We start from the raw sequence: 25,079 nt of genomic DNA, 5'->3' as shown, positions 1-25,079 counted from the left end.
TAAGCACCAGACAGCAGAAGATTAGCAGCCATCTAGCAGCTCTGCAAGGCAGAGGGTGCTGTTGCTGGGGTTTCTAGATCTCCTTTTGCATTGCTATCTTCTGTGTCCCTCTTTGCTCACTCTTCCACTTGAATATTTGGTATGCACCTCAACTCTAAACTTATCAGAATCACCAGCGAGGCTCTTGGCAGGCTGACAGAGCCTCAGAACAAAAACAGAGCAGAGAGGAGCAGCTGGTCCTTTTATTGCTGTGCTGGGTCCCTTTGTCTGCTCTGCACCCTGGAGGCCACCGGGATAAATTTGCCAGTGACTCCAGTGGATTTCACTGCGCTGTCTTTAGGACTAGAAGCTACGTAAATGAGTGAAAACTAAAAATTGTTGAGTATGGCTCCATTCCCTAATAGGGCCAGAGCAGAGTTATGGGGCAGGGGGAGAGGGAAAAGAAACTCCGCAGTGAAGGCAACAACTGCAATAACGACAGAGACAAAGCACGTTCAGCGTGGTTTACAGCAGAAATGCAGGGGTACTCTTTATCAAAAGTGTTCCCCTGTACTGCTACCAAAACAGATCTCCTAGCACTTTTTTGACTTCCAATGTTTTTACTTCAGGGGTAATTAAATCAGCCTAAAAAGTTGGGTTTGTCAAGTTTAACATTAAAAACAGATATGCAGGCATTTTGTCCAGGGGACAGTTCCATTAAGTAGTTGGAACAACTACAAAAACCCCTCCTCCTGTTAGAAAAAAAAAGACTGTATGGACACAATGATCTATATAAGAACAGGCACACCAAAGCGAAATACCCAATGGTTAACTAGCTAAAAGCTCATTTCTATCATCAGAGTACTGTTGGCCACTCCCTAGAGGGGTCAGTGAAAGAGGGCATCAACAGGTCTGAGCACAAGGTGGTCCCTGAGCAAGAAGCAGTGTCCACTTTTTATTAAAAGGTTTAGCAACACTACCAACATTTCCCTTTCAAGCTAAATAGAGAACTTTTCTTTGCCCGTTATACACATGCAAGTTGCAAACTAAGGAACAGAACTTGCTGTGGTAGCATGCAAAGACTTTGTTTCCAACCGGGGAGCATAAGCTGAATATAAGATTATGCAAATTTTACACTCTTGGTTTTTTAAGCACGTCTGAAACCCCAAAGAGCTATACGCAGAAAGGGCTGCATCCAGAACTGCTGCTTGACCTCCAAAGTTTGCCAGATGCCTCTCAGACACGCAGGTTTCCTTGACACTTTGCAGTTGTGCCTTCTGGTCACGTCCAGCAGTTCCCCAGTCAGAGCACCTTTCATGTAACTAACTGCCGAGCAGTCAGAGAACCATCAGCGAACAGGTGTGTGTTTTAAGCCTTCTTTACTACAGAGCCACTCAAAGCCACAGCTTCTCCAGGAGCTCTCTAGTAACAAAACTAAAGTCTTGCCTTCATTCAGACTCATCTCCTGCTAAAAGCAGCCCATTACGCAACAGAAAACATGAGACACTTGGCACCAAAGGTAAAGCAAGGAAGAAGGAACCTGACACTGTTGCTTAATGGTTAGGGCAGTAAGCCAGAGCAGAGGAGACCTGGGATCCTTCCTGCTTCCTCAGCTATGTAGGTTATTCTATACATTACAGTAATCTTACAGCGGTACCATTTTTCAGAGCAGAAGAGATGCACAGGCACACTATGGTCAAACACATGAGATTTAAGACGTGCAAATCATGTATGATTGCTTTCTCTATATACTTACTTTGTCACATAGCATAAAGCATCTAGGGGAAAACAGGATTCCCAAGTTAAAAACAAACAAGAAACCCCACCATCATCAAAAGATCAGGCAAAACCATCAACCATCGTCAGATTATGGGACAGTTGGGACCCACTAAAAGAAGAGACACAGGAGGATTGCTAAAAATCTTTCTCTCCAGTACTTCAGGGACACTTTTCTTCTTTTAGTCCTTTTCCTCCAACTCAGAATGCCCCATCTATGGCCATAACCTACTAATAGCTACGTTTTTCCCCTCAAGGGCACACTATGGTAAACTTACAGCTGTCAGCAAGATGCTGTTGCCAAAATACACCCAGGGAGAGTTTGAAAATGGAGGCATATACCACACAAGGTATTTACAACCCGCACATGCAGAGTAAACATGACAAATGCTAGATGTACTGTCCATTAACTGTCCCATGCGCATGTTGTAAATCTGGTCATGTAGCAGGAAATAAGCCATATCATGCCTGGCTTGGAAAGGGCAGACATACTGGAGTTGACCAAACACTTAGCCAAGTAAAGCTTTTAAACAGCTGCAGTTTGAACTACTCATATGCTCTCCCCTTTCATCTCAATCATTTGCTGCATTTCCCTCTTCTAGCAGTCATCACACTGATAACCAAAGCTTGTGGAAGGGTCCCCGTGCCTGCATGTCAGAGTCTGACACAAGTCTAGCTCAAACTCATCTTCCACAGCAATGATACCCAGACTCAGATGCAGAAACAGTTTTAGGTCAACTGTGCCATGGGGCACTAACGTCTAGCGGTAATACACCAAAACCTGCATTTTCATGTTAAAACTACTGCAGCAAAATCTGCTGGAGTCAAAAGATTTTGTATACGCTCATTATCAGAGGAGAGCATTAATTTAATAGGATGTGAAGCAACTTGTGCTCTGGAGGACCCCTGGGTATATGCTGTGCCAGTAAACCACTCTAGCAGGTGAGACGTCACGCAGTCCAGCTGAGCAGAGAGCACAGCTCGTCCTGAGTGCAGCATCCAGAAGGGAAGCCAAGCTGACACAGCTGCCTTGGGAAGCCACCTTTACACACTTCTCCCAAGGCAAAACCCCAGTTTTGAATAGCAGAAGGATCCTAAGGAATCCACACCTAAGGGATCACTGGAAAACAAAGTGACTTTATGCACTCTCTCACCCCTAGAGCACGTCAGAGGAATTCAAGGAAGGAATAAGTGTTAAAGTCAAGCTGTAATTGTGCTTTGGTTTGAATTTTTCTTGCAACCTTCTATTTCCAAGTTCTACAGCACACAAACGCAAGACCTGAGGATCTGAAAGTTTGCAACGTAAATCTTTACTACGTTTTACTGAAAATATTCTGTTAATGCTGAACAAGGTGATCCAGATAAACCAGGCCTATACTGCTTTCACAGAAACAGCATAAAAAGCAGCATACATTTTTACAATGTAAAAAACACACAGAAGAAACTCATGGTATAGTTGCATGATACATTGGCCTCAACACTAATGCTGAATTACAGAGTATTCCTCCAGAAAGCTCACTCATTTCTGCCTAAGGGTACAAAATGCATCAGTACAATTGTAGGGCCACATAAACAAGATCACTGAAATGATCCAGGTTAAATAGGCGTGTATTTAAGAGTTAAAATATGCTGTTACTTAATTAATACATGTAATTGAGGCCATGCAGAACAATAAGAAAAATACTAGTATTTCCTCATGATCTATGGCCTTGTAAACTGGCAGTCTAACTTTTTAAATTTTAGTCGTACACAGCAATACGTTAGTTATTTGTTCTTTTCCCCAACATGTCCCTCTAGAACATCCAGTCTTACAAAAGAAGCAACTGGGTTTGGGGTGGAGTTTTTTTTGAGGTTTTGGGGGGTTTTTTTGTTTGTTTGTTACATTATCTTACACAAAATTAAGACATACAGTTTCAATTCTGAAAGCTTACCAAGAGGCGCTTTGAGAAACCTGCGCTCAATTCCTTGTTCTATCTGAAGCAGTGCAGATGCCAAGTGGTGGACCACATTATTGACTGGCTGAGGAGTACTTGTACTTGTTGATGCAGCACTCGGAGCTTCAGTTTTTAACCCAACGAGTCTAGAATAGAAATGCATTAAATTATTTTTTTTAACATACTTTGAATTGAACACCATAGACATTTGTACATGTCTGTATCCACAGTAGATTTTATTTTCACGTCATTTGCATGCATGGACTATGGACATGAACAGATACTGCACAGGTGTGATTAGTTATCCCAGTTCTCGAGTTCGCTTAGACTAATTAAGTCTAGTTAATCTAGACAAATCATCTAAACTTCAAGAAATGTGGATGACAAATTTCAATGCAATTATTAAAATTTGCACATTGATGCAACATCCATCAGCTAGTTTATCAGAGATTTCTTTGGAGAGTACATTCCAAATAATTCTGCAGTGAAAACACTTCCAGTGGTGAGGCGTAGCCTTTTAGAATATTTCCACCTGCACAAGTTCAACTACGTATATCCCCAAAATTAGTAAGATTTCTGAAAAGAAAATAAATGAAATAAAACCAGAAAATAATTTTAGCATGTTAAACCAAGAATTGTTAACATCTATGTTCTCATCCTTGGAGGATTTTTCTAAAATACCAAGTCTTCCTATAAGGGGGGGGTTTTTGGGGGGGGGGGGAAGAGAAAGGGGGATAGGTTTCCAATAACACAGCTTTGTCTGACCGAAGACTAAGTAATCATTTCAAAGTGCAGTTATTTTTCCTGAACCACAAACATTAAGTATAGTGTAGGAGAGCAACTCACACTAATGAAAATAAAATTCAATTTCTACTTGGGGTTTATAAAAAAAATAACTAATTAAGACTGTCTGGATTCTGCTTTATTCTGGTGAATGAGCAATGCCTTTGGTTGTCCCTGTTCTTTTTTCACACTTAAAAGCTGTTCATTATATTTTGCAGTCACACACATTTCGAGAGCCTGAAAGCAAACAGAAGAAAAGCTGCACAGTTATTTACATTTCACTAGTCAAACTCCAAGGTCTTAATGAGATGTCACTTGCTCTGAGGTGGATAAAAAGCCAGCATCAAAAGCAATCTGTCACATGATTTCAGAATCCCATAGTCTCTGTTTTAATATGCAAGACTTTATTAGAGTAGACTTTATTCAGAAACTTTGACGGAGTCACTATCAAATGGGAAAAAAATGAAGCAACAAGCTTCTGCAGTTAAACTGAGAGTTGGCAATGGAGCAAGTGCCCAAGGGAGCTGAAGACAAGATAAATTTTAGCTTCTTAATTAAAACAGTGGAATATTTCTCTGTTGTGGTTTTCAGGAAGCAAATGTCTGTAAATTGTGTCGTTAATATAAAGAAGAATGACCTTATCCATTTTGCACACAACTAGAGAACTCTGGTCCAAAGGGCAGTCTTATATGAAAATACTAATACAGCAAACTGAAATAAAAAGGGAGCAGCCTTAAAGAACTTTAAATTCCTACATCCTACATCTAACAGCATTCAAGTGTCCACCAAGAAATAAAGCCTTCATAAAATAAAAGTCTAATTGCAGAAAACCTCACAAAATACATAAGCAAACAGTATGGTAGTACAATGATTGCCTCCAATGAATCTTTCTCCCTGCAATATTTCAACATTCATATCCTATAAAGACATACAATTTTATATGTAAAGTAAATTAAGGTAGATCTTTATTTCTGAAAAGTATGTAACTTCTGAGAATTACGTATTTAGAAGTTTTCGGTTCCTACAATTTGTTTTACAACAAACACTGATACAGTGTAGTCCCACGTCTCGATTGTTTGTTTAAAAAAAAAAAAAACCAAAACCAAAAAAACACAACAACAACAAAACCAAAGAACAAAACACTTTTACAGTTGCAACATTATAAGATTTGAGGTTCCTCTCTTTTACTATGTTGCAGCTTGCTCTACAGAAGGCTCATCACTCAAAGTTATAAGATCATCTCTCTCTCACTGCAGTGCTAAAGGTTAATCCAGGCTACGGCCTGTTGTATTGATGGTTCTTACTGTGACTCGTGAAGAGGTACACTGGCCAGTTCAACCAGCAATTTGTTACTATTACCATTTTCCCTCTTAAACACTCCTACTCCTTCCACAAAGTGTTGGGTTCCTGCCCCATCCCCCCCCTTTTTTTCCCCTCTGGAAAACAAACCAGAAATTGCCAGATTAACTTTTCTCTGCATTTGAAATGATTTAAAAATGAATTCATGTATTCCTTATTTGATAATTGATGTTCACTTTGAGCAGCGTAATATCTGAATAGTAGAAGTTGTAAAAATTGGTGTCTTGGTCTTCTATGGTAATAGAACAGTGCCATGTAGAAAATATAAACCAATGCAAAAATCTCATATTTTACAATTCAAATCTTAATAAAATACCATTCCAAAAAGAATTTGAGGGAATAAACAATTTGTAGGTTAAAAAAAAAAACACAAAACAGAGCACTGCTATAAAACTCAAAGGGAAGAGCCATTATTTAAACCATAGTTCTTACCTGTCTTTCACAATAAACTTATCTTGATCATCAGTTTCCATTTCTTCAGATTCTTCATTCACAGTTTTAATTATACCATTTTCTTTGTTTTCATCATTCAGAAACTCATACCGCCCATGTTCTAAGGCTGCTCTCCAAGACTGTCTGTCTGTAACCTGAAGCAAACACACAAACTTGAAGTTTCTAAAGAATCAAAGGCTACAAACTTTTAGTGCCAATTACTGTCTACGCTTAATTTAATTATGCTGTCAGTAAAACCCATAGCATGCAAGAGTTCTCATTTAAGCTACAGACTCGACGGCACCACCATGCTCTTAGCTATTCTACAATTCACAAATACCTTAATAGCCCCCAATGTTCCTTGGTAGATCCGGTCTTCAATGTCCAAAAGAAAGTCTCTAAGTCTCAGTTCAAGTTGCTTCTCTGCAGATATGTGAGATCCGTCATGGGGATTCTGCATCCTTCCCCGTCCTGAATAAGGTCTGATGTCACTTTGAGGTTTATCTGCAAAAATACCAACTTCGTGTTAGTGGACTTCATTCCTTAAAAGCAGCTGCTGGTGGAGGGAACAGAGTAGTACAGGGCAGAACAAAATAAACACATGGGTTCAAAACCCCCTTCCGGTAGTGACAGTTGCCAACACCAACGTCTCCACGCCAGCTAAGGCATCTGATCTGACCAAGTGGAGCATACTTTCAAGGGAAGACTTACAGATTAGAATCTGCTCATCCCAACACACAGGATGAGAAATTCTTGTCAATTTAAAAGTCATTCTTTTGCCTTAAAATGCTTCCTAAAGTAGTAGATAATCAACAACTCTCTGCTGTAAGTGCAAGGAGGGAAAAAAAAAAAAACAAACAAACCAACAACACACCAAGAAAGAGAAAAGTCACATTTCTAGTATTTTTCATATTTGATGGCCCTTACTTTACAGAAGAACCCCTCAGTTTTCTTTCCTGCATGGTTCTTTATCATGGCAACATTTAAAACAAGCATGTGCAACTGGCAGTCGCAAAAACTAACAGAACAGGATATAATCCCTTTTAAAAAACCTAACTTCAAAACAAAACAAACAGATAAAGATAAGATGACACAGGTACAGACTAGACTGTGTCCTCTAATTAAAGGCGGGAGGGAAAAAAAAAAAAAAAGAACAAGACAGCAAGATAATTTATGAAAAAGAAGGGAAGAGCTGATGACGGGCTGCCAAGCAAAAATCTTCATAAGAGAACTGAAAATTCATGCAAAAGCTCAAAAGCCACAGAAAAGAGCTGAAAGTATGCCTAGATTCTAAATTAGTGCTTGCAAATCTGTACAGGTGGCAAACGTTTCTGTTCACAGGATTTACCTTAAATCCCACGAGTGCAGTGATGAGGAGATATATGCAAGAACTTAGAGTTATTTAATCAAAAATTATCATAAAGCTGTTGTTAAGGAAGTACAGGATGAATTTCTAAGATGCTCTCAATTGCAGAAACAATTCCCTGTAACTGAAAGTAACCATGCAAATATTCTCAAAATATGTACTAGCATATTCTGATGCCTGGATGTGGGAAACGCCCTTTTTGGTTTAAAAGAAAAAGAAGAAATTAAATGTTTTTTCTTGAGCAGAAGTGAAACAGCAGCAATTGGCTTGCACATAATTGATGAGAAAAAGTTAACTGGTACTGGAATAAAATCATGTAATAGCACATACCAATTTTATTTCCATGCCCTTTTGAGTGGGAATTGGAAAAGGGAGAAGGGCAGTCTACAGCACAAAAGAATAAGGGAGTACTTCTCACTCGTCCTGCAAGTCATTTGAGTGAAGGCAACAGGGCAGCAGGTGGAATCCACTGCAGTAAAGCTCTCTCCAAAGTGACCTACGCACGTCCCCTTATCACTGCTTATCACACAGAGGAGACTGCATTGATACTTGACCACTGCATTGAATTTTCTTGATCTCTATGAAAGTGAAGTTCAAAGCTGCCTTTTTTTTTTTTTGATCAATGTTATTCTACAATTCTAACATAGAAAGAGAAGAAAAATCTGTGATTGCAGAAATCAAATTGCTTCAGGACAGAAAGCAACACATAAAACACATATAAAGGTGCAGCAACTAGGAAAATAAGGAACCACACACACAAACAGAAATATATTAGAAAATGATAGAGATTTTCTCATGAAAACCCACAAAACAGTCACATGGCCTTCAAATAAAACTTACTTACTATGCAGAAACTCTGACCTGTGCTAGTTTCCACCAAAAGAAATGGTAGATCAGTTACAGATTTAGTAGTATCTGACATGTTCACGGGATGTCCTGGCATACACGCTCCAGTAAAACAGAACACAGCTCTGCTCTGAATAACTCTCCCTTGCCCTGATACAGATACACCAAAATCCTCACAGTAATTTGGCATAATTCAAAACAAAATGCACTTTCTTAAACATTACCCTAGGGAGTAATTTTGGTAACATCCTCTACCCACCAACCCACCACAAACAAGCCAGCTGCAAGGTTGTGTACACAGAATTTGATCAGTGATTAGAGATAATGCCTTGTCAATAAATAGCAAAATACTTGGCTAGGAGAAATGGAAAAAAAACCCTAAATCCTAGGTCTAGGATGGTTTTAAGTACACTCCTACACTTTGAAACCCATAAAAACAATACTGCTCTGCAGATGTCTCCTCCTCCTGTAACAAGCACCTGCCAAAAGGAGGAGAAAAACCAGGAAAGAATAATATCACAGAATCCACCACACTGATGTTAAGCCACATAACAACCAACAGCTATGCTATTTTCGTCCTCCCAAAGCTTTTGGTAAGGCCCTGCAATATGCTATCATTCCCTTGTTCGCAATAGGCCAGTAAAGGCTTTTGAAAAATTTCACGCATTATAGTGCTATGAAAGAATATGTCCTGCTCAACAAATCAAGGTAACAGTAGTTGCCTCCCTTTGCAATGTTTCTGTCTCCAGCGTCATATCTTATGTCTCCTTTCATCATACTGGAAATGAGGACATCAGGTGATCAATACTATGATTTATCTTTAGCAGATATTAATCTTTATTCCCCAGTTAATCTTCTCCCAAAGCTCAAATTACTTCCTGAAGATGTTTGTTTAAAAGCCAATCCTGTTTTTCTAAGCAGTGAGATAACAGTAAAATTATTGCTTTTTTTAGCATAGAACACCAGAAAAGCACCACAAGGATCCATCAGAAGAAAAAAAAAAAAAAAAAAAAAAAAAAAGAGAGCGAGAAAGGAAAAAACCAAACCTGTTTTCCATAGTGTGAGACAATGCATAAGAAGAATTCTTATTTCTTAGGAATTATAATTAAATGAGAATTAGAGGTTTCTAGAATATTATATAGAAATCACAGCTGTGGAAGCAAATTAAGATCAGGGACTTTTCATTTACCTGGAATATGGAATTTTTCCACAGGAAAACTGCTTAGTTGTTCATATATTCTACTTTTCTCTTGTAAAAGAGTTTCTTTTAAGGCACTCTCCCTATGTCCTCGGGAATTGAGAGCCTCTAGGAGTTGGTCCAGTTGTTCCCGAGAATTGTAAAAGCACCAACGGTTTGGTTTATATACTGGCCTTGGCACCTCTACGACAACACTGGTGTGTGAATCTTGGTCAATATTGGAGGTAGATGCAGAGGATTTCAAAGACTCTCCAGTTTTACTGAATACCTGAGGTTCATTTGTGCAAGACTGTACACTATTCTGAAAGGAAGAGGTTCGAGGCAACAACATGTCTTCTGTGAGACCAGAATAGTCCTCTTCTATAAACAATCCAGGAACAGAGGGGAAAATCCAGTAGCGTCGGTACAGACGGTCACGACCTAACGGGGTGATATTTGTGCAGGCTGTTGCATTCTGAATCTTTTCTAACAGTTCCTTCTCCTTCTTTTGTTGCTCCTGTTTTAAAGCTTCTTCGTCTTCAGCAGTAAGGGGTTCACTCTTCTCACAAGTGGTCTCTTCTTGTCTTGTAAATTCTTTATATCCATTTTGCCCTCTCCTGCCTAAAAGTTAAAGGAAGTAGAGTGATAGCAACAGGCTTATAAATTCTTTCTTTAATCAAAAATTCAAGTAAAGGGCAGGTTTTGGTTCTGTCCCTTCCTGATTATCTAAACTTACACTGTCAAGGACCATCAGCTCAGTCAAGAAACAATGCTAGTTTTGTTAAAGAAAAAGTCAAGTGATTATCCCCCTTCCCTCAATGAAGAGTAAGCCATCTTTAGTGTACTTTCACTTTGCAGAAACTAGACCAAGTCTCATTTACTGACATTGTCATTTTTGACACACAAAAAAAAAGAACTAAATTTTAAGAACTTGGAGGAATGTTATAAAAATATCTTATCAGGATGAAGTAAAATTCTAGCTATTTCATTATTGAATACAAACTACATTTTGGACTTAATTTATCCTACTCAAAATGATCAACTTAAACCCCCCAAAGACTTCACGCAAAACCAGAATCCCTATATATGGGCTTTTATTGAAAACTCAGTTATGTTACTTTATCCAATTTTTTAGAAATATATATACTACTATTTTTTCCCCTCAACTTGTAACAGCTGAGAATTCCCCGCATCTTAGTTTACCAAAGAATCAGGTCCTGATAGTCTTCTAGAAAAAGTATATATTGTAATTAACACATGCAAGGGTGAAAGATGCTGTCAGCACTCAATTTCTACCAATTCCCAGTGTAAACTTAAGTTTCTCCAATTGTAGCAATGAAATAACACTTGTTTGCCCTCCAGGTGCAACATCTCACACATGGTCATTTGAGAAACTTGAAATTCTGTTTAAGACCTCGTTGTATTGCCATCATAAAGCTGTAGTAAACATTCAAACCTGTATTACTGAACAATTCAGAATCTCTCCCCCAGGTACTGTTAGGAACTATAGAAATTTGCAACCTTAAGTCCGCAGGACTTTTATTGGCACTGATGCTAGCACAAAGCCTTCACAGGAGAAAGATACAGATGAGCTAGCTGCTCAAAACCATCAACAATTCATCCTCCTATGGTGATATCTATGTTTAGTTACAAATAGCAGGCTGTGCCATTTACAGCTCCTACTAGCACACTGCAAAGGAAATCAAATCTGGGGATAAGTCTAGTTGCACTCTTGTATAGAAGGCATGCTGCGTATTAATAAAGGCAAACTAAACCCAAATACCCGTTGGTTTTGCAGCTTCCTAATACAAAGAATCAAAACCACACCATACCCTATTAGATGAAGCTCCTACAACTCATGCGCTGTGAGTGCACTACTTAACTGTAATGATTTGTCAGGCAACAGCCTGGGGTTTTTTTCAGACAAAAGAAGAATCCAGGCAGCAAGTATGGAAGACAAGAAGAAACAGCAGTGTGAAAGAACGTACAGCTGACCGCTAGAACTACATCAGGCCAGCTCAATACACTTAATAGCCCATTATGCTCATGTTTGGGTGGTTTGTTTTTTTTTTCTTTTCCTTTCAAAATTTACAGGAAAGATTGATACTTTACAAAAATTTACTATAAAACCCAAGAACGTCCTGGGTGCATGCAAGCCTATGTGTGCATACGTGCACACAAATGAACTTTATATATACCTCTTCCTCGTTTTTTGTTTGGTCCCAGCTCTTCTTCATCCTCTGTCACTGTGTCCATGTCTTGCTCTTTACGTTCAATTTCTTTGCTCTCTGTACTAGTATCAAGGTCTTCCCGTTCCTCCTCCCTGACACAATAAAATAAAAAAAAAAGTGACTAACGAACCAACCATGTATTAAAAGCTGAATGAAATGAAAAAAATACACAATAGAATATGGCAACTTCAACACAAACAGTATTTTCCTCTCAGAAGTACTTAAGCTAGGAAAAGGCCTATAATGCTTTTTAAAAATAAACTTTAAGTCATAGAAAATATTAAAAACCAGAAGAAACCCACTGAACTGAAAATGGCAAGTTCCATATTAATGACTAAAACTTGCTCTTCGGTACTCACTCTTTCATTTGAAGAGCATTATTATAATCAGATCCTTTTTGGAGACATCTTAGTGTAGTTCTACTGACCTGAATTATTTTTTTCAGTACTGAAAAAGTGTTTCCTCATCAAAATGTATACCGTTTTATAAACGCTCATTACACATTTTTCCCTTGCCTAGCAAATATAATTAAAAACCTACGGAACTAGATGCAACCATTACAGACTAACATTGATTTTACTATTTTTTTCTCAATTATCATTTCAAAAACATAGCACAAATCTGTCTTTGGCCCATGCTCACCTTTTGCAAGCAGATTTACTTAACTAACTCCCTTCCTCAAGCAGGTAAAGATATAGTGTTGTATATACACTTCGCTTTTTTTTCTGGAATCACATACAGCTGCATGTGCATGAATCTTACCACCTGAAACCATACAGTTTTATTAATAGAACAAAAAACCTTGGTTTTACGGAAATCACCTGGGATAGCACAGCATTTTTTAAAAAAATGCTATTAAATTTTATTCAAACTGTTATGCAAGGTCAGTATTATCTAGCTCAGATCAGACTGATTCCTCAAATTAGAAAACAAACTAGAATGGTCTATTACAAAGACATTCATAGATATAAAATCAATGAAAGACAAAAAGAAATGCAAAAAAACCGAATTAGACTTTGCAAGTTTCTCTTGTCAGCAGGTAAAACTGACAAGCTTTCAATAGAATTAAAAGCCGATTCTAAAAATAAAATCACTTCCATAAAGTAGTTCTAGAACACTAGGAAGAAAAATAAAATCAACATTAAGGAATATATACTCAAATTAAAATACACCTTTGTATATATGATCAAGTCAATGAAAACTACATACGTAAGGTCTGGCCACATAACCGAGAAGTGCTATATTCTATGTATCATGGTAATACCACATATCATACCCAACAGATACTTCTACAGCAGGATTTCTTTGCTCCTCTTCCTTCAGCTTTTCTTGTTTCTCTTTCATTTTTAATTCTTGTTCTTTTAACCTTTCTTCTTTCCTCTTACGTATCCTAATAGTAAGAAAAATATAGAAAAACAGTTGCAATTAATCTAGTATCTGATCTAGCCACATCTTTTTTTCTTTCATCTAAAAGTAACAGTAACATGGGAAAGCGCAATGCTTAGCACAATAAAGTTTCACTCCTGTCTACGGTCTCAAGAAACCAGCATAAAACACAAATACTGCTATTGTTTCTCATATGCCTTTTGCAGTCAAGGAATTGATCTAATTTGTAGCAACAAAACTTAGCTTTCCATATCCTAGTTTTACCTTGCTGCTGCTGCCTCTCGTTCTTTGCGATGCTGTTCTGCCTTTAATTCTCTGAATTCCTGTTTTGCCTGTCGTAACACATCAACCGAGTCCTCAATGAAATCTCGAGTGGAGACAAGAGTCAGAAGTTTCCCACACAGGGCATGAAGGATCTTCATCTTTTCTCCTAATAAAATTCAGACCAATGTTTATATTCCATGATACTACAAATAAGCCTTACTCTTACACACTCCAGACTGAAGATCAGGTCTCACTCAAGAAAAAGCGAACAAGCAGCTGCACTTGCAAAGAGGTGTTTCCTGAAATACCTGCTTTGCTCAGAGATGCAAGCCTCTAATTTATTAACTTTTAGCACCAAAAGAAGAAATAAAATGCAGTACTACCTTCAAAATGGAGGTAAAGGAACAGTAGATAGTATTTTTTTCTCCATTTCCAAATAACAAAAGACCCAAACCAGAATGGCAATAAATAGCAGGAGCTGAATCAAACACTCAGATGCTTCTCCCACAGAGATCCCCTTCTACAAGTAAAACTAGAATTGTTTTTTAATGGGTCAAGAAAAAGCGAACAAGCAGCTGCACTTGCAAAGAGGTGTTTCCTGAAATACCTGCTTTGCTCAGAGATGCAAGCCTCTAATTTATTAACTTTTAGCACCAAAAGAAGAAATAAAATGCAGTACTACCTTCAAAATGGAGGTAAAGGAACAGTAGATGGTATTTTTTTCTCCATTTCCAAATAACAAAAGACCCAAACCAGAATGGCAATAAATAGCAGGAGCTGAATCAAACACTCAGATGCTTCTCCCACAGAGATCCCCTTCTACAAGTAAAACTAGAATTGTTTTTTAATGAAAAAAAAAAAAAAAAAAATCAAAACCAAACACTCCGAAGTAATGAGACTGCCTAACTCTGCAATCTCTGATCTGGTGGGACCTGCTTGTGGGGGCTGGAGCATAGTGGGGGGGGTGTTACTCTAGGTGACTTCCAGAGGTCCTTTCAAACCCAAATTAGTCTATGATGCAGTAAATTTTGACTACTACTGATCTGAAGCAGTTACAAAACCAATCACTTGATGAGCAATCTAATAATCTCTAGCATTCATTGTCTTTTATTACCTGGCAACAAATCATACACTGAAGTACTTGAAAGTTTCTTCAAGAGGCCGGGATTACTTAATCTCAGCTCCATGCAAGCATCATCAGTAGTATCAAACCCTCCTCGTTTCTGGTAACGGTATTTTGCATTGGCTGATGTTACATCAGCACCTGATGCTAGAATGTGAAGTCTGAGAATCTCAGAAAGAGTGCAGCTATCAAGATCCAAGTTTTTCAAATTGCACCCTACAGTTGAGAAGAATGAACAGTTATTTTATATAGACATTTAAATGTACATAAAAATTAAAAGTGTGCTTTAAAATACAGCGCAAAATAAGAACAGTAACAAAACAAGAAGTGAAACCCACACATACCCTGATGTAACTGGGGCCATGCAGCTGCCAAAGTTGCAACTGCAGACAGTGCAGATTTTGTGGGGTCTGCATCTTCATCCAAAGCCTCTGTTAAATCTTTAAGGAAATAAACACTTTATTCTAGTGCAAGTTAAAACTTGTACTGTGGAGGGGAGGAAAGCAAGCCATTTCTTAAAAGTTGCAGAGAAAGCAAAAAGAAGGCCAAGTATTTACAAAAGCATCAACGTATTCGTAACTCAATTCAACATCCAAATTAGAATTGACGTATCTCTAAATGCAACTAAAAATCCAACTAAAAGCTAAGGACATGCACCACATGCTATACACTGTTCTCCCTATATGTAAGCTGTTAAAGCAACCACAATGCACAAAACATGCACAATGGCAACATAAAAGGCACTGAAACAAATCCATAAAACACACCTGAAAGCAAAACCAAATAACAATGCAAGAACACCTGTATTTTATTCCCTCAAATGAACCGTTATTTCCTATCATCATTCTGTCTTTAGGAGAGACCACCCAAAACCAATCGCACATTTTTATACTGGTTATCACCATTCACTGTATACTTTTAATCTGTAATTTAACAGCCTTACTGTTTTGCACAATTGCTAAGGCATTACAAAGAAACTGTATTTCACCAAAACAAGCACCTGCACTCAATAAGGAGCATCACACATTAGCAAACTGACCAGGAAAGCAGGGCAGTGAAAGGGAGAAATAACAAAATTCCTGTTTCTTAGACAAAAGTCTCCTTAGCACTTACAGGCATTTCTCCAGAGGGTTGGCAGAATTTTTTCAGCATTGTATGCTGTTTCAACAATTTCACTTTATTCAAGTCCAATCATTTGCAGTTACAAAGTCACCAAGGCAATAAAGAGCCACAAATCCAAACTCAGACTACATAAAAAGCAAATCCACAACAGTCTTGTACAATGACTGATACTGTTTGAAAACTGTCACCCAGGCATTGCAAAATTAACCTCTGCACTTCCCTTCTCGCCTGTATCTGTGTAACAGGGTTTGAGAAGGTACTGTACACACCAAAACCCCACATCCATGGTGTTTCCTGTTGCAGAAACGCTGCCTGTTCAGACTTTAAGTGAGGAAACATGCTGACTACTTGTAGTTTGGGTTAGTTAGGATTACAAAGTCAAGAACATGTAATTCCTTTACAGGAAAGAAGATGTCTAAACAAGAATGACAAGAAATGGAAGTTGAAAGGCAAGTAAAAGATAATAGATAAATTGCCCTGCCCGCAGCTCTGCTAAACTAGAAGCAAAATGGCAGATTTTTGTAATTGCCAGCCCCATACAGCCAAATTAAAATATGAAAATCACATTTTCTCATCAGTCCTATGCATAATAAAGAGTCTAATTAAATATTCTACAATTACCTGACAATGGATTCCTTGCTTATATTGCCCAAGTAATGCTCTCAGTAGTTAAAAGATAAGAGTTTAATTGCTAAATTCAACAGTAATTAGTCTAAATTTGTTAACATCATATCAAATCTGTAACTTTATTCAATTAACAAGAGCAGCCTCTATTGCTGAAGATAGTGCACATGTTTATGTAGACATTTTATAGCTTGGACATAAAACTTAAGCATGAGAATACGCACAGTCTTCAAGGGAGGAATTAATGGAACTTTCCTGTGCATCATGCATCTGTCTTACAGGGGAACCACAGGATTCACCTGACCTCAAACAAGGAGCGCTCTTACATTCCCATCTACGTCTAACAGTTGATGAGCGTAACAAAGGAGTCAGATCAGTTCCCTGATCCACAGCAAGGCTTCATAAATAGCAGAGCTGAAAAAATAAGGGAGAAACACCTTGCAAGGGTGTTTAAAACCAAAAATTGTGCAAAGAGGATACAGAGAATACTTTAAGTTTGTATTTTTGGCAAGCCCTTTGCAAAGCACTCTGTATAGCATCAGTAAGATCTTACAGGTAGAGCACTCTGCAGAATAAGGCTTACAGCTTTCTTAGACCATGGACTGAATCACTGAGCTGCCTAAACACAGAGCAGAAACAGTCTACTAAGGATGAAGACACATATTAACATCCCTGACCACAAGTTTGGAACAAAGCCTGCACTCCTGATCAGTGGTTAGCGTATACCAAACGCCTCTGAAAATGTGGGCAACTTTAGCCTTAGAGTGAAGACTGAAGGCAGAGTAACACTGAGATCCTTTACTGGAAAAACACAGAGACATGGTAGTAATCTAGGAGTTGTGGATGCACAATTCTAGATGCTGAAGGACAATGAATACTGAGTTTTCCATTATAGCTGGGCTGGGAAGTTTTAGTTTTTAATCTAGTTAGGTCCAGATTTTTTTTTTTTTTATAGCTACGGATAAAGACCCCTTGGAGAAGATTTAGGAAAATGCTTGTTTCCTGACCCTCAGGAGAAACATCTAACAGTGCTGAAGGAAGAGGAGGAACATGAAGACAAGTATCCCCCACCTCCAAAACATAAGCAGTGCTGTTAAAAGCTTATTATGCTTTGCTGGATACAATCATAGTAACAATGAGCTTGCTTTTTCTCTATTCCTCCCAGACCCCACCCTCCACGCCCAGTTTAAAGCTTTAATTTCAGATAAAAGAGAAAAAACAAGTCCATTTACATACAATATCCATGCATAATAAGACGAGGTTAAACAAAGGAATGCCATAAATCATGCAGTTTAAAGTTAATTCCAGTGGAATTTCAGTTTTTCAGCAGTAAAATTAAGGATCTGACCTTTGGTCTCAGCATCAGCTATTTGATCTTTGGCCACTTCCTCTTCCTCTTCGGCCATTGCCTGAAAGATGGCAGTCAGGAAGAAAAACAGCAATTCACATAGTGGGCCTTCAGTGTCATTTCCTACAAGAGCTTCCTCTAAAACTTCTGTGAATAAAGTTTAAGAAGCGTCACTTTTGCCGCGAAGTTGGAAAACGATTATGTACTGAAGAATGAAAACATTTTTTTTCCTTCAGGTATGATTATCAAGTTACTTTTCCATAATTTACTGCAAGTATTCCCAAGGTGATGGTGTCAGAAAGAGTGCTGACAAAACAACACTATTATCTTAGTATATAACTGCAAGAGCAAAGTACAAGTAGGCATTTTAATAAGTAGATTAACAGCTTCTACAGTGAAATTAATTTTGATTTTATAAAAACTGCAGAAGTTGACTGTGAAGAGAAAACTGGATTGATATGCATGTGTAAACACCAACATATTAAAGCTGCACAGAAAATTTTGTAGCACTGGTACTTGGTAGAAGGGACACCACAAAATTGGGGCACCTTGCCACATAAACGACAACTTGCCTAAAGTCACTCCTTCAGGAAATTCATCTTGAAGATCAAAAAGTTCCCCAAAAGCATATAAAAACTCCAAAACCATCAGAGCATCACCAAAGATCTCAGGAGGAAGTCTTGTCTTCACTGGCACTGGAACAGGAAGTTCCTGCAATCCAAATGGGACAACTTCAATATTGTACTTGGTTTCTGCAGAGTACACAAGTGATTAAAACCAAACAGTCAAGGAGTATATCTGTTAGGTTTCTTCACATTTTACTGAAAATAGTTCTGCAAGACACGTAATCAATTACCACGGTAACACCTGCAGTAGTACTAACTTTAAAAATCGAAGAGCATGCAACTTGGACATAAATCTTTTGAGATAAAGTTTATTCATGTTCACGAAGTTAAATGATTTTGTATCTTTGTTTAAAGGAACTCAAATCCACTACACGTTAAGAACACTGGCTGTCAGGATTTTCCTTTAAACCTGTATTATTTCACAAGAGTTTTGAATTTAAGTTTTATGGAATTGTCCAGACAAGCAAAAATAAACATATTCTTAACAGTTACTCATTACTGCTTGCAAAGACAAGCAAACAAAACCCCAACACATTCACATAAAACCACACCCATCTAATACTAGGATACGCAACATCATGTCTAATGACAGAGTCTTCTGGTATTTAGGGTTTTGTGTTGGTAAGGCAGTTGTGATAGCTGAAGACATTTTAAAGGGAGCTGATGTAGCCGTCTAACAAGACCGCTTAACAGAGGCACCACCTCCAAATCACAGATGACAGCATCTAACACTCATTTTGACTTTCAAATTAATATCTTGATGTAACTCTTCAAGACTTGTTTTCACTTAAAGTTTCTTAGCAGAGTCAAACAATTTCCAGAAGGATGACTGCTTTCCACAAAGGTGGTAGTTCACAAACATTAACAAGAAGAATGCCAAACGCTATGCTTTACATAGCAAGGTATACATTTTCTTAGACAGGAATTTTTTGAAAAGCAGTCTATGAGTGGGTCTTTCTTCTTGCTTCCTCACTTAAACTCAACTTTATTCACATTCTTGTCAATTTTCATTGTAGCGATGATACTACTTTCCCATCCGTCCCTTTTTCTTTTTGAATTGAAACATAGCAGCACTACGTTGCACAGCTTCCTCTTGTTTTGACAATGCTCTTCCCTTTCTTCAGTTTCTCTCCCTTTCTATACACACTAAGGGTTTTTTTTTCACTCTCATCTGCAAGGGCCTACACAACTCTCCTTGCAAATAGACTAAATTCTCATATTCCTCCCAACCAGTGCTATCACTTTAATTTATTTAATGCTCTCCTCTATTCCCACTTGTTCACTTTGCGCTTCTGTCGTGTTTCCCTGAGTATCTCAAGTAAACCCCCGTCCTTGTGTTTCTGACAATTTTGCCTCCTTTGGCTAGCCCCTGCCAAAATTAATCATCGTAAAGTGTACACTAATGTGTAACAACTAGACAATCTTCCATTATGTACCACCACACTATATTCTGGTTTAGAACATTAAGTTCTTAGGGAGGTGAATTCTTGCTACTTCCCATAGGTTTCCAGGATCATCCAGAAAGATGCTTGTGAAACAAGGATACTGCTAGAGTTCAAATCAAAAGAACGCTACAGAAGTAACAAGCTTGTGTCCTCTCTACCTTTTGCAGCCAAAAATTTGGTTTCATCATTACCCAAATCTTTCGAGTAACTTGAGTTTATTCTAGGTGAGCTCATGTTGTGTATTTAACAGTAAATTCAGGCATAGTCAATACCCTCCACTCAGTAAGATCAGCACTTCAAAATACATCTGTTCCACCTTAAGACAGAACAGCTTGTGAAGTTTTTCTGAAGGGTGAAAATGCAGATGCAGATGATCCTATTAGCATCACCACTGGGAAATATTACGTGACTGCAGGCGATTCACAACCCCTGGCATTCAGATCAGATCTAGATCTGCCTCTGCATTAGGGAATCTAGCTCGGGGACCCTGTAAAGTATGAGCTTGAGCTATTCCAAATTCAACCATACCTTAAGATCATCACACTCCATATCTTCTCTAGGCTTACTCCACTGTTTCAGATATTCCACGTATTTTCTTTTTTCTTCACGCAGCTTCTCTCTTTCCTGAAAGAGTCACAATTGTATATAAAATATGGTCAGATCACCCTACTATAGTTTCTACAGCTGCACCACTTCCTATTTCAAATCATACTGAAAAATAAAATCAAGACATATTTAATTAGAATGAAATAATCTAATAATTTTGTTTTGTATAAGAAGATATTGGCAAAAGTGTTTGAAAGTAAACTTCGGTGATACTTTGTTGGATTTGACATGGGCCTTTGTTGGGGGGGGTGTTTGGGTTTTAGTTTGGTTTTGTGGATTTAGGGGTTGGGGGGGTGGGTTTGGTTTTTTTTAATGGAAGCAGCTGAAGAAAAAAATATCTAAAAATAAGAGTATTTATGCACATTGCCACAAAAAAGACCATCAAAATAGATCGTGGATGTGGCTGTGATAAAGTATAGTGAGATAAATAATTTCTTCGTATTCAAAGTGACAAAAAGTTATTTAGCAAGTTTCATCCAAAGAGAAACCACAAGGAAACCTGCAACCATTTAATATGCTGTGAATCTGATGTAGTACAATGTCTTTAACACTTAAGTAGCAGACAACCATCAAATCAAATACTGTTACGCATTATTGGCAACCCCCCCCAATGTTAGTTCAGAAGTAAGTTCAAAGTGAACTTTTTCTGAACTAAAATTATAATATAGAGAATGTTACCCAGAAATAGAAATCCATAATCTTATAACCACCTATTCTTCTAAAGTGCATTTCTATGAACTGAAAATAGTTAATGGAAAATAACTTGAAGGACCAACTAAGAAACAAGTAAACTAGAAAACCATCATACTGTTCCTATATGAAACACATGTACTGCAAATGCATTACTTTTTCCTTTTCCATTTTGAGTCTCTCTTTCTCTTCTTTCTTCTTCATCCTTTCTTCTTCCACAATCTTCTTTAATTCTTCTCTCTTTTTTTCCTTATCTTCTTTCTCCTTTTTCTTAGCTTCTATAGCATTTGCCTTCTCTCGTTTTAATTTAGCTTTTTCAAAAGCTATAAAGAAAAAAAACAAAACAAAACAAAGGGGTTTTTTTTCTTTTATAAAATGTTAATTTTATTTAACGGTGCTAAATAGACTGATCTATTTATAATTACCATATGAAAAAGATATTGTTATGAAGACTGAATTGTTTCTATGCCAACCAGAAATTCAATCACTTGAAAGTTCTTAAGAGAATCAGAATTTTAAGCCTAAGTATTATACATGTTTTACAAGGTTGTCATCACTGTAATAAAGTCAAATTTCTCTGTTTTTATGAGTACACAGAAGTTTATTACTTGTTTATTGGTTTCTATCAAGTGACATATAAAGATGAGAACTGATTCCAACTGCATATAATTATAGCAACATATTTAGTAATGACTGCTTAATAAAAGCATGTCACAACTAGGTGTGGCATGTAACCATGAAATATTTGTGACAGAAAAACCTTTAAATAAGTGATCTTTAAATATTTAATTATTACCGAATTACTGAAAAGTCAATACATTTGAAACCTGCTTGGTATTTCAGTGGGTTTTGTCCAAGTTTTACTTCTGTTATACAGTTTAAGCTGAACTTTATTTGGTAATAAATGTTATTGCCTGAGGAGATTCAGATTTCTTTGTAGCTGTTTGCAGAAGAACAGCAGGAAACAAATTTCCACTTTCTGTGGACAGACAATGTCTGTCAACCCACACACAGGCTAACAAATAGAAGGGGGCAATGGGGCTTACCACTTTAATTGAATAAACAAGAAAGTTAGAATCAAAAGCAAAGATGCAAAGAGATCCTCACTTGTATTACCAAGTGGGTGGCACTCAAAAAGAAAAAAATTATTACATTTTCCTATAAAGTTCTGAAAATGGGCTAGACTGCTTTTATAGATAGCTACTACACATACCAGCAATGGTTCTCGTAAAGCAAACAAAAGCCATGAAGCTGATCCCCCATAGACTTCTACATACTCAGAAGGTCGATTTTTCAAGGTACTTGGTATTTTGCTAACTTTTCACATCATTAGTAAGGTATGATAGCAGCTCTTCGTAAGAGACTTTATGAATGTCAGTAATTGCCATTCCAATTAAACATTGTTCACAGGTAAAATGTTTAGATTAATATTTGATTGCATTAATATAGTATATTTGAAAGTGTACTTATAAGCTTACTGTAGAGATGGGATCACACTTTTCAAACAACCAGTATAACATGTTGCCGGTTTCAAATTAAAGAACTGCATCTCTTTAAAAAAAAGTTCAAAATCATGGGCCAACATTTGGGCCAAAAATGGACACACTGAACAAGTGTGACACCACAGTATTTTTTTTTTTTTTAGTATTATTTGATGCATTCATCATCATTTTGTGTCCTCAACGAAGAACAGAATGCATTTTCAGAGTCTGAATATCAACATGCTGCGACAGCTTCCTAGCGAGGTGGCAGAAAATACAAATACATCTGGATCTCCATATTATACAACTTACTTTAAGGCTGATTGCTTTCTCATTGTTTGAAACTGTATGTTTCAAGGGCATTGCGTTTTGGGATGCAATAGGGTAACACAAAGATAAAATTAAGTCAGAATGTGTCTTAACTAGCCTTCTAGATGCTGTAGTTAATGCCACACAAAGAAAGAAGCTTTGATGCAGATCAGCGATTACGTTTTTCTGTGCTGCCACTTCCAGCACATAAACAGAATCTAGCTGTGCAGAAAAGTGGACACACAAGTTTAGTGGAGCCCATTAAACCCTAGTGTCCCCATCTCCTGTGAAGGAAAGGCCTTAAGCAGCCTCAGACAGTTATTTAAGCAGATGCTGGACTAGGTAATTTCCAGACATTCCTGCCATTCTACAACATTCCAGGAAGGACATCAGTGCTTACAATCCAGAAGAATATCTCCTTGTCTGAGCTTTGTCCCCTCAAGAAGACACACCAGTTTACCTAGTTAAACCCATACAAAAGGTATGTGGGTCCCCTTACTTCATTTGAAGTGAAGTTTAAATGGATCAGAAACAGGTCAAAACTAAGCCAAAAGAATTCAACCAGTCCAAAATAAAAATCTCTTAAGTGATTTGTGCTCTTTTAATTAGAAATATTTGTAAATACACTATAAGTAATCTTGCAGAGCATGTAGACATACCTTAAATATCTATGCATAGACATCTTTGGCAAGACTTAAGACTTCCTTAAGGATTACTACAGGTTTAAAAAACATTGCAGTTCTTTTAAATTTTGAGGTATTTTTTCACTTTACAGATTTTCCTCGTACAACAGATTGAATTATTAAATGTTCATGTTTTGATATACCTTCAGCTGGTAAAATTTATACATGACTTCAGAATCCAAACTTCTGCAAAAATTTATTTTGCTCTTTATCTGAGATAGAAATCAACACAGCTGGACTGCAAGCTTCCTACATTTCCTCCATTTAGTAAAATTAAAAAAAATTAAGTAATTCAGGAAACAATCATTCTAACCACTGAAAGGAGCACTTTGCAATAGTGCTCGGGCAGTGCACTTGTATTACATTTTCCCTTTAAAAGGTACAACCCCAAAACTATTTTCCATTATGGCCTGCTCTCAGACCTGCAAAAACTGGTTCTACTAGTCATAGGACTAAACCTCAACTTACCAGTGGCCTGCATATCTTCTTTTTGCTTCTGGAACCTTGTCTTTTCCCTTGCTACTTTACTTCTGTTTCCTTGGGTATTTTGTTTAGCAGTAATCTCGTCCTCCTGATAGAGAATTTGGAGGGGGAGTGGAAAAAAAAAAAGAATATCTACAGTGAAATGACCAGCAACAGATATTCCCAATTTTTCAACAGTTCTCTAAAACAAGAATAAAAAGAGGCTGTAAGAGTTTTCTCACTAACATACTAAGTACTCAGAGATCCTGCCTAATAGTTGGGGGCAGGGGAGAAAACCCAATCCTTTTTCTTCCAGCTTTCTCTTTAAATAATGTAGTTTAGAGCACTAATCTTTGCTCTGTTTAAATACAGGCAAGCGACATAACTGTATCCAAGGGCAAGTGACATAATTGTATCTAAGAGTACAAATTAAAGTTTTGTAGCAAATTATTTGTTAATCATTCCCAGAAGGGACAAGTACTCTATGTGCCTTCACAATGCATTGAAAAACTAGTGAGATTCCTGGTGGGATCACAGAAACAGGAAAGACACAAATAAGAAGATAACACGTATCAAGTGTGGTCCCTTTCACCAGCTTAACTAGAAAGCAACCTACTTTAATAGCAATTATGTAATATATCCTAATTCATCCTCAAAGGGGAAAAAAAAAAAAAGTACAACGTTAAATTGCATTCTAACTGTTCTGAAAGTTCAGAGAAAATGGAAGAACTTAACTATGCCAATGTCTTCATCTGGAATTAAAAATGTTATTACTTACAAGACTAGCAGATGGCCTCTTTGGAGGTCTACCTCGCCGTCTGCTTGCGGGACTGAAGATAAATGTGGGTGGGTCATCAGGAAAGAAGTAGGAGAAATTTTGTTCTGCTAGATTGTATTTTGCAATTGATGTTGCCTTAATAAGAAAGGTGAAAACAGATATTAATTGTGAAATTCTTACCTCTTCATAAATATAAGCTAATTAATGAATAATTAATTCACAAAGACAATAAAAGTAACTAGATTCACA

At 37.4% G+C, this 25,079-nt stretch overlaps 1 protein-coding gene across 1 annotated transcript in view; it reads right to left on the bottom strand.

Moving 5' to 3' along the window:
- BAZ1A (bromodomain adjacent to zinc finger domain 1A) overlaps positions 1-25,079 on the bottom strand; it is a 57,981-nt gene that overhangs the window by 11,430 nt on the left and 21,472 nt on the right. Inside the window, exons 6-20 of the mRNA XM_035902042.1 lie at positions 24,831-24,965; positions 24,059-24,161; positions 21,274-21,440; positions 20,350-20,445; positions 18,323-18,461; positions 17,751-17,897; positions 15,001-15,096; positions 14,648-14,872; positions 13,534-13,699; positions 13,160-13,273; positions 11,851-11,975; positions 9,665-10,273; positions 6,604-6,767; positions 6,264-6,418; positions 3,687-3,835 (exon numbers count right to left, since the gene is read on the bottom strand). Of these exons, the coding sequence (XP_035757935.1) occupies positions 3,687-3,835; positions 6,264-6,418; positions 6,604-6,767; positions 9,665-10,273; positions 11,851-11,975; positions 13,160-13,273; positions 13,534-13,699; positions 14,648-14,872; positions 15,001-15,096; positions 17,751-17,897; positions 18,323-18,461; positions 20,350-20,445; positions 21,274-21,440; positions 24,059-24,161; positions 24,831-24,965 (2,590 nt within the window). The remainder of the gene's footprint in view (positions 1-3,686; positions 3,836-6,263; positions 6,419-6,603; positions 6,768-9,664; positions 10,274-11,850; positions 11,976-13,159; positions 13,274-13,533; positions 13,700-14,647; positions 14,873-15,000; positions 15,097-17,750; positions 17,898-18,322; positions 18,462-20,349; positions 20,446-21,273; positions 21,441-24,058; positions 24,162-24,830; positions 24,966-25,079) is intronic.

Source organism: Egretta garzetta, unplaced genomic scaffold (assembly GCF_000687185.1).
Source record: "Egretta garzetta isolate BGI_Z169 unplaced genomic scaffold, ASM68718v1 scaffold79, whole genome shotgun sequence".
NCBI classification, from domain to species: Eukaryota; Metazoa; Chordata; class Aves; order Pelecaniformes; family Ardeidae; genus Egretta; species Egretta garzetta.
This window is presented reverse-complemented; position numbering and strand designations above follow the sequence as displayed.